The sequence below is a fragment of the Bombina bombina genome, chromosome 4, assembly GCF_027579735.1.
Source record: "Bombina bombina isolate aBomBom1 chromosome 4, aBomBom1.pri, whole genome shotgun sequence".
Lineage (NCBI taxonomy): Eukaryota > Metazoa > Chordata > Amphibia > Anura > Bombinatoridae > Bombina > Bombina bombina.
The window spans coordinates 1,226,317,533-1,226,333,610 of NC_069502.1; the positions used below are offsets into that span (position 1 = coordinate 1,226,317,533).

Sequence of the window (16,078 nt, forward strand, 5' to 3'; positions counted from 1 at the left end):
GATGATCTCTGTGAATCGGAATGTGGAGATAAGCATCCTTTAAGTCCACGGTAGTCATATATTGACCCTCCTGGATCATAGGGAGGATGGTTCGGATTGTCTCCATCTTGAAGGATGGGACCCTGAGAAATTTGTTTAGGATCTTGAGATCCAAGATTGGTCTGAAAGTTCCCTCTTTTTTGGGAACTATAAACAGGTTTGAATAGAAACCCTGACCCTGTTCCTCCCTTGGAACTGGGTGGATCACTCCCATAAGCAGTAGGTCTTGAACGCAACGTAAGAATGCCTCTCTCTTTATCTGGTTTGCAGATAGTTGTGAGAGATGAAATCTCCCCTTTGGAGATGAACCTTTGAATTCCTGAAGATATCCCTGGGAAACAATCTCTAGTGCCCAGGGATCCTGGATGTCTCTTTCCCAAGCCTGGGCGAAGAGAGAAAGTCTGCCCCCTACTAGATCCGGTCCCGGATCGGGGGCTACTCCTTCATGCTGTCTTAGAGGCAGCAGCAGGTTTTTTGGCCTGCTTCCCCTTGTTCCAAGCCTGGTTAGGTCTCCAGACTGGTTTGGACTGGGCGAAATTTCCCACTTGTTTTGTAGTAGAGGAAACTGAAGCTGCGCCACTCTTGAAGTTTCGAAAGGAACGAAAATTATTCTGTTTGGTCCTTAACTTATTGGACCTATCCTGAGGAAGGGCATGACCTTTTCCTCCGGTAATGTCAGAGATGATCTCCTTCAGGCCAGGCCCGAATAGGGTCTGTCCCTTGAAGGGGATGTTAAGAAGCTTAGACTTTGAAGTAACGTCTGCTGACCAGGACTTAAGCCATAGCGCCCTACGTGCCAGAATGGCAAAACCTGAATTCTTAGCCGTTAGCTTGGTTAAATGAAAAACGGCGTCAGAAATAAAGGAATTAGCTAACTTAAGAGCTTTAATCCTGTCTAAAATATCATCTAATGGGGTCTCCACCTGTAGCGCCTCCTCAAGAGACTCGAACCAAAAAGCCACTGCAGCAGTAACTGGGGCAATGCATGCAAGAGGCTGGAGAATAAAACCTTGATGTATAAAAATTTTCTTAAGGAGACCCTCCAATTTTTTATCCATAGGATCTAGGAAAGCACAACTGTCCTCGACGGGGATAGTTGTACGCTTAGCTAGGGTAGAGACTGCTCCCTCCACCTTAGGGACCGTCTGCCACGAGTCCCATATGGTGGCATCTATGGGAAACATCTTTTTAAAAGCAGGAGGGGGAGAGAACGGCACACCTGGTCTATCCCATTCCTTAGTAATAATTTCTGAAAACCTCTTAGGGACTGGAAAAACATCAGTGTAAACAGGCACTGCAAAGTATTTGTCCATCTTACACAATTTCTCTGGAAATGCAATGGGTTCACAGTCGTCCAGAGTCGCTAAAACCTCCCTAAGCAATAAGCGGAGGTGTTCGAGCTTAAATTTAAAAGCTGTCATCTCAGAATCAGACTGAAGCAACGCCTTCCCTGAGTCTGAAATGTCACCCACAGATAGAAGCTCACCTGCCTCGGCTTCTGAGTATTGTGAGGGTATATCGGACACAGGTATTAAAGCGTCAGAAAGCTCTGTATTAGTTCTAGCCCCAGAGCTGTCTCGCTTACCTTGTAACCCTGGCAGTTTGGACAATACCTCTGAGAGGGTAGCATTCATAACTGCCGCCATGTCGTGTAAGGTAAAAGAATTAGACGCGCTAGATGTACTTGGCGTCACTTGAGCGGGAGTTATAGGTTCTGACACATGGGGAGAGCTAGATGGCATAATCTCCCTTTTTTCAGTCAGAGAATCCTCTGGAGATAAATCTTTAAGCGCCATAATATTGTCTTTATAGTTTATAGAAATTTCAGTACATTTTGTACACATTCTAAGAGGGGGGTTCCACAATGGCTTCCAAACATATTGAACAAGGAGTTTCCTCTATGTCAGACATGTTTAACAGACTAGTAATGAGACAAGCAAGCTTGGAAAACACTTTAATAAAGGTGAAACAGCAATTAAACAAAAACGTTACTGTGCCTTTAAGAGAAAAAAACTAGCACTTAAACTGCAAAACAGTGTAAAAATATAGTAAAGACTTCGAAATTTTTACAGTGTGTGTAAGGGACTAAAGCAACATTGCACCCACTTGCAAATGGATGATTAACCCCTTAGCCCCCAAACCAGATTTAAAAAAACGTCAACCCGGTAAAAGACAGTTGAGCACCTTGCCACAGCTCTGCTGAGGCTCTTACCTGCCCTCAAATACGATTTAGGGAAGAAATAAAGCATTTATAATGGTCCTCAGATGCCAGAGGACTCCTCTAGGGAAGCTGGATGTCTCAGTCTGAAGGAAAACTGCGCATCTAGAGTGCGAAAATAGGCCCCTCCCACCATGTACTGGATGTCAGAGGGGCCTTAAGAAAATACTCCTAGGAGTATCTGACTAGCCATGTGGAAAACTAGGCCCCAAATAAAGACTTATCTCCATCAGAGAAAAAACGTCCTATTTATGAAACATGTAAACGTTTTGTCACTAAGTAATATGAGTATTAACATGAGTATTACCCTGTTTTGTAAGCATGATCCCAGTCGTTGTTAAATCACTGCATCTATCTTACCTCAAATACACAAGGTTCTGTCAGCATTTTCTAGAACTTATTCATCTCTCTAGAAATAAAAATACTGAACATACCTCAAAGCAGGTAATCTGCAGACCGTTCCCCCAACTGAAGTTTTCCCATACTCTTCAGTTATGTGTGAGAACAGCAATGGACCTTAGTTACAAACCGCTAAGATCATCAACCTCCAGGAAGAATTCTTCTTCTAATTTCTGCCTGAGAGTAAAACGGTACAATGCCGGTACCGTTTAAAAATAACAAACTCTTGATTGAAGGTAACACTACACTAAGTCACCACATATCTCTTGATACTTCCTATCTTGTCGAGAGTTGCAAGAGAATGACTGGAGGTGGGGGTTAGAGGAGGAGCTATATAGACAGCTCTGCTGTGGGTGTCCTCTTGCAACTTCCTGTTGGGAAGGAGAATATCCCACAAGTAATGGATGAACCCGTGGACTGGATACACCTTACAAGAGAAAGAACTATTTTGTGTTTGATTAGTATTTGGAACATTCTTTTATTGCAGCCTAATCTGCTCCAGTGGTTATTCTAATAAGGGTTTACCATCTTTTTCAGTGAAGATAATTATTTTTAATGTGCTTATTCCAGTTCCGCCCACTTCACCATTCTGCCCCTTCTTCTAAAATGGATATGGCTCTCCTCAGACTATGTCTTTAAGGTCTTGAAATTAAATTTAGCAGCTATCAATCTGTTTTCCTATATCAAATCTAGGCACTAAACCACATTGGCTTTGAGGGTCAAGAACAAGACTTCTAGGATTATCTTGTTACTATGGAGGCTGCTGCAGGGAGAAACATTTTTCCGGCCATCTTTTTCTTGCAGGAACTTAGACCATGCCATGTTGGTCTGTTATAGAACAATACGTGCCACATGTCCTGAAGCAACAGAACATAAAGGGGGAAAAAAAGTTTAAATCCTTTTTTTTTCCAAGTACTTAAAGACCACCTACAGTTTTGTGGCACGTGCCTGCTGTTTTCTCTCTACGGAATCTCCTATTCTCGCTCTCGCAGCCACCATTTCCCATTACATTAAACAAATGAGGAAAAAAGAGAAGGGATGTTCTGTGAAACGGAAATAAGGACTCAGAAATCGTCTGCAATTCTCCAAGTGGGTGAAAACTGGATTAGAATTTCTGTACTGGACGGTACTGGTCATGTTGGCATATAACAAATACTACAACTGGAAGCAAGCAGATGTGTGCTCTCACTAGAAGCAGCTCAGCTAATTACTGTCCCATAACCTAAATAGTGGCGCTGTCCAATCCTCTACATTATGTTGGGTGTTTATTCAAATTATCCATAAAAAAACATAATTCCTCAAAATAAATAGCATCAAGATTTAAATCCCCAGTCTACTTGTTTTAAGGCCTAAATGTCTAACACAGACTTCTGCTTCCTTTTCATGTTAGGCAGCAAGAGCTGGCTTGGTATGTTTTCAACTTAAGCAAAATATTTCAACTAATCTGTACACGTGAATTGATTTATTATGAGGGTTTAGAAAGAATTGGTCACTTGTGATTACTTTATTTATGCTTAAGTGCTAAAACCTTTGATTATTTTTAAACGTATTTAGTTTCATGACACTTGAGCTTATTTTACTTAAGTAGCAAGTTTGCATCTAGCTCCATAGGAGTCTGGTTACGTAATAAATACGCACTTCCTGCTGTGTGCACGGATTCCTTTTTTTTTTCTATTACCATAGCCTTTTAGCACTCTGCATACTAACTACTTAGTGTTTATAATAAAGCAATAACCCTTTCACTACCAGAGAGGACTGCAATGGGTTAAAAGATCAGCTAAATGATTTCTTAATTAGGGGGCAGTGCTAACTCATGTATAATGAGCTTCCTGGGCTGTAAGTTATTTCATTGTGAGCAGCATGTAGCACTTCTTGTTTGGATCCTTCCCTTAAGCTGCCATTAGATTACTGATCAGCAAACAACATGTTAATACTGGGATGCACAATATAAACACACCCTTGGTTTTCTGCTTTTGTCTGACATAAGTAACACATCACAAAAGATACAGAATATTCTGCCAGCTTCGGATGAACAAACATGACAGGGTACATTCTAGCCCAACACCCGCAGAGCTGACAGGTGAGTAAGTACATTGCTGCTAGTAACGTGAACTGAAGGCCCCATGGGCTGCTCATCATTTGCATATATGGAATGTAGCAGGTTTACAACCTGTGGCCCCTCGCCATGCCGGGCCCCAGGGCCTACATTACCCAGGTGTCTCATAAACTGAAAGGATCCAGGCAGCAGTAGAGGATATTTTGTCCCTGCTTTCAGTTCAGAAGATTCCCCTGTTCCTGTGCCCGGGTCAGGCTATCTTTCCTGTGCAGATGATGCACACCCATTCTTTTGGGGCTGCGGTGTGGTCGTATTGTAGGGGGGTTCTCTGGAAACAATTCTTCCTCTAATTGTGACTGCTGGACCTCATCCTCTGCCTGGACCTCATCCTCTGCTACTCTCTCGTCCTCTGTGTCCTCTGAAACTATCGGCTGCTCTTCCTGGCATTCTTCTTCCTCTACAGTTGCAGAAAGTAGGTCCTGAGCTTCCTCCTGGGAGAAGTCCTTTCCATATTCATTAGGGACATGTACCTTTCTTGAACCTACAGCCTCTGCTTCTAGACTTGATTCTTGGCTGCCCATCCAGCTAAGACCACAACCCTCTCTTTCAGAATAAGCCTGTGCCACCCTGCTGAGTTCTTGCATGGAACGACTGAATCGCTTCTGCAGTTCTATCGCAGTTTCCTTGCTATATGATGTACGGTGTGCCAAAGACCCCTCTGTGCTGGGTGCTGCCTTCTCCACAAACATTCTCTGCCAGTTTGCCAACATGTCCTCTTCTGAGCTGGCAGAACTGGGAGCAGTGCTGCTTACCGGAGAGCGCAAAGGGTTATCTGCGCTTCTTGCCCGTTGCGGGTAACTGCCTGTTGACGCTGGGCTGTTTGGTACAGTGCGATGCCTGTCTGGACTTCCCTCTTCGCCTTGCACCAAGCTAAGGGAAATGGCCTGGCGTGTAGCATAGGTACAATTGGGCAAGGGGCTGTTTTTAGGGATTCTCACCTTTTCATCTGAAAATTCTATTACCTTACGACCAGGGTACATAGGATGAGGAGGTGGTGGTGTGGGATATGGGCTTAGCTTCTCAAACGTTGGAGGGTCATCAGAGGCACTGTCCACACTGTTCTGCTTTCGGAGACCCCCATTCTGCTGATGGCTAGCATCTCCTGCCCTCTCTCCCAGGCAGCTCATGTCCACATGCACAAAAACATCTTCTGCAGTCGGGCCACTGCCGCTGCTGGAGGTAGCAGAGTTCAGGATGAGGGACTCTGGCTTTTCCAACACATGGGCAATTACTGAGGTCGGCACCACATCTGAGTTTGACATGCTAGGAGGTGGAGTGTCCTGGCCAGAGACCAGAGAGGAGGCAGAGCTTTGGAGGTGCTTGCTGACCATGTCCTGTAGCTTGTAAGGCAACTGTGGGCAACAAGGAAGGAATATTAAAAACACATTTTAAATGGGGAGAAGAAGAGCTCTATAGATGAGTGAGGTTCAAGCACCCTATGCAAAACGAGCTCACTTCCACCCAATTTATAAACGGCTAGTGCATGCTCACAAACAAATGTTTGAAACATTCCCAAAACCCATGCACTGTCCCTCCAACATGCATCCAATTGTACACACATCAGCTACTGACAAAGATTAATTCAAATATGTTCCTGCTAACATATACCCAGGGACATAGGTCTGACGCGTGCTTGCACTCACCAACATATACCCAGATACATAGTTCTGACGTGTGCTTGCACTCACCAAAATATACCCAGGGACATAGGTCTGACGCGTGATTGCACTCACCAACATATACCCAGGGACATAGGTCTGACGCGTGCTTGCGCTCACCAACATATACCCAGAGACATAGGTATGGCGTGTGCTTGCACTCACCAACATACACCCAGAGACATAGGTCTGACGTGTGCTTGCACTCACCAACATATACCCAGATACATAGGTCTGACGTGTGCTTGCACTCACCAACATATACCCAGATACATTAGTCTGACGTGTGCTTGCACTCACCAACATATACCCAGATACATAGGTCTGACGTGTGCTTGCACTCACCAACATATACCCAGATACATTAGTCTGACGTGTGCTTGCACTCACCAACATATACCCAGATACATAGGTCTGACGTGTGCTTGCACTCACCAACATATACCCAGATACATAGGTCTGACGTGTGCTTGCACTCACCAACATATACCAGGGACATAGGTCTGACGTGTGCTTGCACTCACCAACATATACACAGAGAGATAGGTCCGACGTGTGCTTGCACTCACCAACATATACCCAGAGACATAGGTCCAACGTGTGCTTGCACTCACCAACATATACCCAGAGACATAGGTCTGACGTGTGCTTGCACTCACCAACATATACCCAGATACATAGGTCTGACGTGTGCTTGCACTCACCAACATTTACCCAGAGACATAGGTCTGACGTGTGCTTGCACTCACCAACATATACCCAGATACATAGGTCTGACGTGTGCTTGCACTCACCAACATATACCCAGATACATAGGTCTGACGTGTGCTTGCACTCACCAACATATACCCAGATACATAGGTCTGACGTGTGCTTGCACTCACCAACATATACCCAGGGACATAGGTCTGACGTGTGCTTGCACTCACCAACATATACCCAGAGACATAGGTCCAACGTGTGCTTGCACTCACCAACATATACCCAGGGACATAGGTCTGACGTGTGCTTGCACTCACCAACATATACCCAGGGACATAGGTCTGACGTGTTCTTGCACTCACCAACATATACCCAGATACATAGGTCTGACGTGTGCTTGCACTCACCAACATATACCCAGGGACATAGGTCTGACGTGTGCTTGCACTCACCAACATATACCCAGGGACATAGGTCTGACGTGTGCTTGCACTCACCAACATATACCCAGATACATAGGTCTGACGTGTGCTTGCACTCACCAAAATATACACAGAGAGATAGGTCCGACGTGTGCTTGCACTCACCAACATATACCCAGAGACATAGGTCTGACGTGTGCTTGCACTCACCAACATTTACCCAGATACATAGGTCTGACGTGTGCTTGCACTCACCAAAATATACACAGAGAGATAGGTCCGACGTGTGCTTGCACTCACCAACATATACCCAGGGACATAGGTCTGACGCATGTTTGCACTCACCAGCATATACCCAGAGACATAGGTCTGACGTGTGCTTGCACTCACCAACATATACCCAGAGACATAAGTCTGACGTGTGCTTGCACTCACCAACATATACCCAGAGACATAGGTCTGACGCGTGCTTTTGCTCACCAGCATATACCCAGGGACATAGGTCTGACGCATGTTTGCACTCACCAGCATATACCCAGAGACATAGGTCTGACGTGTGCTTGCACTCACCAACATATACCCAGAGACATAGGTCTGACGTGTGCTTACACTCACCAGCATATACCCAGAGACATAGGTCTGACGTGTGCTTACACTCACCAACATATACCCAGAGACATAGGTCTGACGTGTGCTTACACTCACCAGCATATACCCAGAGACATAGGTCTGACGTGTGCTTGCACTCACCAACATATACCCAGAGACATAGGTATGGCGTGTGCTTGCACTCACCAACATATACCCAGAGACATAGGTCTGACGCGTGCTTTTGATCACCAGCATATACCCAGAGACATAGGTCTGACGTGTGTTTGTACTCACCAACATATATACAGAGACATGGTGAGTGCAAGCATGCGTCAGACCCAACATATACACAGAGACATAGGTCCGACGTGTGCTTGCACTCACCAACATATACACAGAGACATGGTGAGTGCAGGCATGCGTTAGACCTAACATATACACAGAGACATAGGTCTGACGCGTGCTTGCACTCACCAACATATACACAGAGACATAGGTCTGACGTGTGCTTGCACTCACCAACATATACACAGAGATATAGGTCCGACGCGTGCTTTTGCTCACCAACATATACCCAGAAACATAGGTCTAACGCGTGTTTGCACTCAGCAACATATACCAAGAGACATAGGTCTGACGCGTCGTGCTTGCACTCACCAACATATACACAGAGACATAGGTCTGACGCATGCTTGCACTCACCAACATATACTCAGAGACAAAGGTCTGACGTGTGCTTGCACTCCCCAACATATACCCAGAGACATAGCTCTGACACGTGCTTGCACTCACCAGCATATACCCAGAGACATAGGTCTGACGCGTGCTTGCGCTCACCAACATATAATCAGAGACATAGGTCTGATGCGTGCTTGCACTCACCAGCATATTATCAGAGACATAGGTCTGATGCGTGCTTACGCTCACCAACATATACCCAGAGACATAGGTCTGACGCGTGCTTGCACTCACCAACATATAATCAGAGACATCTAAATCTAACTCACTCCTACCCTTGTACACCCACTGACATGATCTGCTTTAAACAAGGCAATATAAATACCCACTGTCACACACCAGCACTCAACACAAAATAACTCACATCTGCAAATTTGTGGTTCCTGAAGTGCGACTTGTTGCATTTCAACAGCTGTACAGCAAGGTTACAGTCCTGGCGATAGCGCTCCTGGAAAAGGAGAAGGTGTTGAAATGAGGAGACTGGGTAATCATACTGCAGGCGAGTTAGGGATTGGCCCTATGATAACCATTTTATTATATTTTTATTGCAATTCTTCTCACAAACCTCTGCCTCACTACACACTCATCATCACACTGCCCTCTGCCTGACCGCAAACGCTCACACTGCCCTCTGCCTGACCGCAAACGCTCACACTGCCCTCTGCCTGACCGCAAACGCTCACACTGCCCTCTGCCTGACCGCAAACGCTCACACTGCCCTCTGCCTGACCGCAAACGCTCACACTGCCCTCTGCCTGACCGCAAACGCTCACACTGCCCTCTGCCTGACCGCAAACGCTCACACTGCCCTCTGCCTGACCGCAAACGCTCACACTGCCCTCTGCCTGACCGCAAACGCTCACACTGCCCTCTGTCTGACCGCAAACGCTCACACTGCCCTCTGTCTGACCGCAAACGCTCACACTGCCCTCTGTCTGACCGCAAACGCTCACACTGCCCTCTGCCTGACCGCAAACGCTCACACTGCCCTCTGCCTGACCGCAAACGCTCACACTGCCCTCTGCCTGACTGCAAACGCTCACACTGCCCTCTGCCTGACTGCAAACGCTCACACTGCCCTCTGTCTCTCTGTAAAAGCACTATCTCTGGTCTCTCACTATGTAATGACACTATCTCTGGTCTCACTATGTAATGACACTATCTCTGGTCTCACTATGTAATGACACTATCTCTGGTCTCACTATGTAATGACACTATCTCTGGTCTCACTATGTAATGACACTATCTCTGGTCTCACTATGTAATGACACTATCTCTGGTCTCTCACTATGTAATGACACTATCTCTGGTCTCTCACTATGTAATGACACTATCTCTGGTCTCTCACTATGTAATGACACTATCTCTGGTCTCTCACTATGTAATGACACTATCTCTGGTCTCTCACTATGTAATGACACTATCTCTGGTCTCACTATGTAATGACACTATCTCTGGTCTCACTATGTAATGACACTATCTCTGGTCTCTCACTATGTAATGACACTATCTCTGGTCTCACTATGTAATGACACTATCTCTGGTCTCTCACTATGTAATGACACTATCTCTGGTCTCACTATGTAATGACACTATCTCTGGTCTCTCACTATGTAATGACACTATCTCTGGTCTCTCACTATGTAATGACACTATCTCTGGTCTCTCACTATGTAATGACACTATCTCTGGTCTCTCACTATGTAATGACACTATCTCTGGTCTCTCACTATGTAATGACACTATCTCTGGTCTCACTATGTAATGACACTATCTCTGGTCTCACTATGTAATGACACTATCTCTGGTCTCACTATGTAATGACACTATCTCAGGTCTCTCACTATGTAATGACACTATCTCTGGTCTCTCACTATGTAATGACACTATCTCTGGTCTCACTATGTAATGACACTATCTCTGGTCTCACTATGTAATGACACTATCTCTGGTCTCACTATGTAATGACACTATCTCTGGTCTCTCACTATGTAATGACACTATCTCTGGTCTCACTATGTAATGACACTATCTCTGGTCTCACTATGTAATGACACTATCTCTGGTCTCTCACTATGTAATGACACTATCTCTGGTCTCTCACTATGTAATGACACTATCTCTGGTCTCACTATGTAATGACACTATCTCTGGTCTCTCACTATGTAATGACACTATCTCTGGTCTCTCACTATGTAATGACACTATCTCTGGTCTCTCACTATGTAATGACACTATCTCTGGTCTCTCACTATGTAATGACACTATCTCTGGTCTCTCACTATGTAATGACACTATCTCTGGTCTCACTATGTAATGACACTATCTCTGGTCTCACACTGCCCTCTGCCTGACCGCAAACGCTCACACTGCCCTCTGCCTGACCGCAAACGCTCACACTGCCCTCTGCCTGACCGCAAACGCTCACACTGCCCTCTGCCTGACCGCAAACGCTCACACTGCCCTCTGTCTGACCGCAAACGCTCACACTGCCCTCTGTCTGACCGCAAACGCTCACACTGCCCTCTGTCTGACCGCAAACGCTCACACTGCCCTCTGCCTGACCGCAAACGCTCACACTGCCCTCTGCCTGACCGCAAACGCTCACACTGCCCTCTGCCTGACTGCAAACGCTCACACTGCCCTCTGCCTGACCGCAAACGCTCACACTGCCCTCTGTCTCTCTGTAAAAGCACTATCTCTGGTCTCTCACTATGTAATGACACTATCTCTGGTCTCACTATGTAATGACACTATCTCTGGTCTCACTATGTAATGACACTATCTCTGGTCTCACTATGTAATGACACTATCTCTGGTCTCACTATGTAATGACACTATCTCTGGTCTCTCACTATGTAATGACACTATCTCTGGTCTCACTATGTAATGACACTATCTCTGGTCTCTCACTATGTAATGACACTATCTCTGGTCTCTCACTATGTAATGACACTATCTCTGGTCTCTCACTATGTAATGACACTATCTCTGGTCTCTCACTATGTAATGACACTATCTCTGGTCTCTCACTATGTAATGACACTATCTCTGGTCTCTCACTATGTAATGACACTATCTCTGGTCTCACTATGTAATGACACTATCTCTGGTCTCACTATGTAATGACACTATCTCTGGTCTCTCACTATGTAATGACACTATCTCTGGTCTCTCACTATATAATGACACTATCTCTGGTCTCTCACTATGTAATGACACTATCTCTGGTCTCACTATGTAATGACACTATCTCTGGTCTCTCACTATGTAATGACACTATCTCTGGTCTCTCACTATGTAATGACACTATCTCTGGTCTCTCACTATGTAATGACACTATCTCTGGTCTCTCACTATGTAATGACACTATCTCTGGTCTCACTATGTAATGACACTATCTCTGGTCTCACTATGTAATGACACTATCTCTGGTCTCACTATGTAATGACACTATCTCTGGTCTCACTATGTAATGACACTATCTCTGGTCTCACTATGTAATGACACTATCTCTGGTCTCTCACTATGTAATGACACTATCTCTGGTCTCTCACTATGTAATGACACTATCTCTGGTCTCTCACTATGTAATGACACTATCTCTGGTCTCTCACTATGTAATGACACTATCTCTGGTCTCACTATGTAATGACACTATCTCTGGTCTCTCACTATGTAATGACACTATCTCTGGTCTCACTATGTAATGACACTATCTCTGGTCTCACTATGTAATGACACTATCTCTGGTCTCTCACTATGTAATGACACTATCTCTGGTCTCTCACTATGTAATGACACTATCTCTGGTCTCACTATGTAATGACACTATCTCTGGTCTCTCACTATGTAATGACACTATCTCTGGTCTCTCACTATGTAATGACACTATCTCTGGTCTCTCACTATGTAATGACACTATCTCTGGTCTCACTATGTAATGACACTATCTCTGGTCTCACTATGTAATGACACTATCTCTGGTCTCTCACTATGTAATGACACTATCTCTGGTCTCTCACTATGTAATGACACTATCTCTGGTCTCTCACTATGTAATGACACTATCTCTGGTCTCTCACTATGTAATGACACTATCTCTGGTCTCTCACTATAGTAATGACACTATCTCTGGTCTCTCACTATGTAATGACACTATCTCTGGTCTCACTATGTAATGACACTATCTCTGGTCTCTCACTATGTAATGACACTATCTCTGGTCTCACTATGTAATGACACTATCTCAGGTCTCACTATGTAATGACACTATCTCTGGTCTCACTATGTAATGACACTATCTCTGGTCTCACTATGTAATGACACTATCTCTGGTCTCACTATGTAATGACACTATCTCTGGTCTCTCACTATGTAATGACACTATCTCTGGTCTCACTATGTAATGACACTATCTCTGGTCTCACTATGTAATGACACTATCTCTGGTCTCACTATGTAATGACACTATCTCTGGTCTCTCACTATGTAATGACACTATCTCTGGTCTCTCACTATGTAATGACACTATCTCTGGTCTCTCACTATGTAATGACACTATCTCTGGTCTCTCACTATGTAATGACACTATCTCTGGTCTCACTATGTAATGACACTATCTCTGGTCTCCGCTATAGTAATGACACTATCTCTGGTCTCTCACTATGTAATGACACTATCTCTGGTCTCTCACTATGTAATGACACTATCTCTGGTCTCTCACTATGTAATGACACTATCTCTGGTCTCACTATGTAATGACACTATCTCTGGTCTCACTTATGTAATGACACTATCTCTGGTCTCACTATGTAATGACACTATCTCTGGTCTCACTATGTAATGACACTATCTCTGGTCTCACTATGTAATGACACTATCTCTGGTCTCTCACTATGTAATGACACTATCTCTGGTCTCACTATGTAATGACACTATCTCTGGTCTCACTATGTAATGACACTATCTCTGGTCTCTCACTATGTAATGACACTATCTCTGGTCTCTCACTATGTAATGACACTATCTCTGGTCTCTCACTATGTAATGACACTATCTCTGGTCTCTCACTATGTAATGACACTATCTCTGGTCTCACTAGTAATGACACTATCTGTTGTCTCACTATGTAATGACACTATCTCTGGTCTCTCACTATGTAATGACACTATCTCTGGTCTCTCACTATGTAATGACACTATCTCTGGTCTCACTATGTAATGACACTATCTCTGGTCTCCACTATGTAATGACACTATCTCTGGTCTCTCACTATGTAATGACACTATCTCTGGTCTCACTATGAAATGACACTATCTCTGGTCTCACTATGTAATGACACTATCTCTGGTCTCACTAAGGTAATACACTATCTCTGGGTCCTCACTATGTAATGACATCTATCTCTGGTCTCACACTATGTAAATGACACTATCTCTGGTCTCTCACTATGTAATGACACTATCTCTGGTCTCTCACTATGTAATGACACTTCTCTGGGTCTCACTATGTAATGACACTATCTCTGGTCTCTCACTATTGTAATGACACTATCTCTGGTCTGTCACTATGTAATGACACTATCTCTGGTCTCTCACTATGTTAATGACACTATCTCTTGGTCTCATCACTATGTAATGACACTATCTCTGGTCTCTTCACATATATGTAATGACACTAATCTCTGGTCGCTCACTATGTAATGACACTATCTCTGGTCTCACTATGTAATGACACTATCGGTCCTATGTAATGACACTAGCTCTGGTCTCTCACGATGTATGACACTATCTCTGGACTCATCACTAGTAATGACACTATCCTCTGGGCTCTTCACTATGTAATGACACTATCTCTGCTCTCACTAGTAAATCGTCACTATCGCTGGTCTCACTATGTAATGACACTATCTCTGGTCTCTCAGCTATGTAATGACACTATCTCTGGTCTCACTATGTAATGACACATATCTCTGGTCTCTCACTATGTAATGACACTATCTCTGGTCTCTCACTATGTTATGACACTATCTCTGGTCCTCACTATGTAATGACACTCTCTCTGGTCTCATATGTAATGACACTATCTCAGTCTCACTATGTAATGACCACTATCTCTGGTTCTCACTATGTAATGACACTATCTCTGGTCTCACTATGTAATGACACCTATCTCTGGTCTCACTATGTAATGACACTATCTCTGGTCTCACTATGTAATGGACACTATCTCTGGTCTCACTCTGTAATGACACTATCTCTGGTCTCACTATGTAATGACACTATCTCTGGTCTCACTATGTAATGACACTATCTCTGGTCTCTCACTATGTAATGACACTATCTCTGGTCTCACTATGTAATGACACTATCTCTGGTCTCTCACTATGTAATGACACTATCTCTGGTCTACTATATCATGACCTATCTCTGGCTCTCACTATGAAGAACTATCTCTGGTCTCTCACTATGTAATGACACTATCTCTGGTCTCTACTATGTAATGACACTATCTCTGGTCTCTCACTATGTAATGACATTATCTCTGGTCTCTCACTATGTAATGACACCTATCTCTGGTCTCACTATGTAATGACACTATCTCTGGTCTCTCACTATGTAATGACACTATCTCTGGTCCTCTTCACTATGTAATGACCACTATCTCTGGTCTCACCTATGTAATGACACTATCTCTGGTCTTGCTATGTAATGACACTATCTCTGGTCTCTCACTATGTAATGACACTATCTCTGGTCTCTCACTATGTACTGACACTATCTCTGGTCTCTCACTATGTAATGACACTATCTCTGGTCTCTCACTATGTAATGACACTATCTCTGGTCTCACTATGTAATGACACTATCTCTGGTCTCTCACTATGTAATGACACTATCTCTGGTCTCTCACTATGTAATGACACTATCTCAGGTCTCACTATGTAATGACACTATCTCTGGTCTCTCACTATGTAATGACACTATCTCTGGTCTCTCACTATGTAATGACACTATCTCTGGTCTCACTATGTAATGACACTATCTCTGGTCTCACTATGTAATGACACTATCTCTGGTCTCACTATGTAATGACACTATCTCTGGTCTCACTATGTAATGACACTATCTCTGGTCTCACTATGTAATGACACTATCTCTGGTCTCACTATGTAATGACACTATCTCTGGTC

At 44.1% G+C, this 16,078-nt stretch overlaps 1 protein-coding gene across 2 annotated transcripts in view; it reads right to left on the reverse strand.

Moving 5' to 3' along the window:
* Window positions 1–4,101: 4,101 nt before the first annotated feature.
* The window catches only part of TJAP1 (tight junction associated protein 1), a 447,483-nt gene continuing 435,506 nt past the window's right edge, over window positions 4,102–16,078 (reverse strand). For both annotated transcript variants that reach the window (XM_053712761.1, XM_053712760.1), the window contains exons 12-13: window positions 9,248–9,331; window positions 4,102–6,124 (exon numbers count right to left, since the gene is read on the reverse strand). In XM_053712761.1, coding sequence (XP_053568736.1) covers window positions 4,928–6,124; window positions 9,248–9,331 — 1,281 coding nt within the window. In that variant the 3' untranslated portion in view covers window positions 4,102–4,927. The remainder of the gene's footprint in view (window positions 6,125–9,247; window positions 9,332–16,078) is intronic.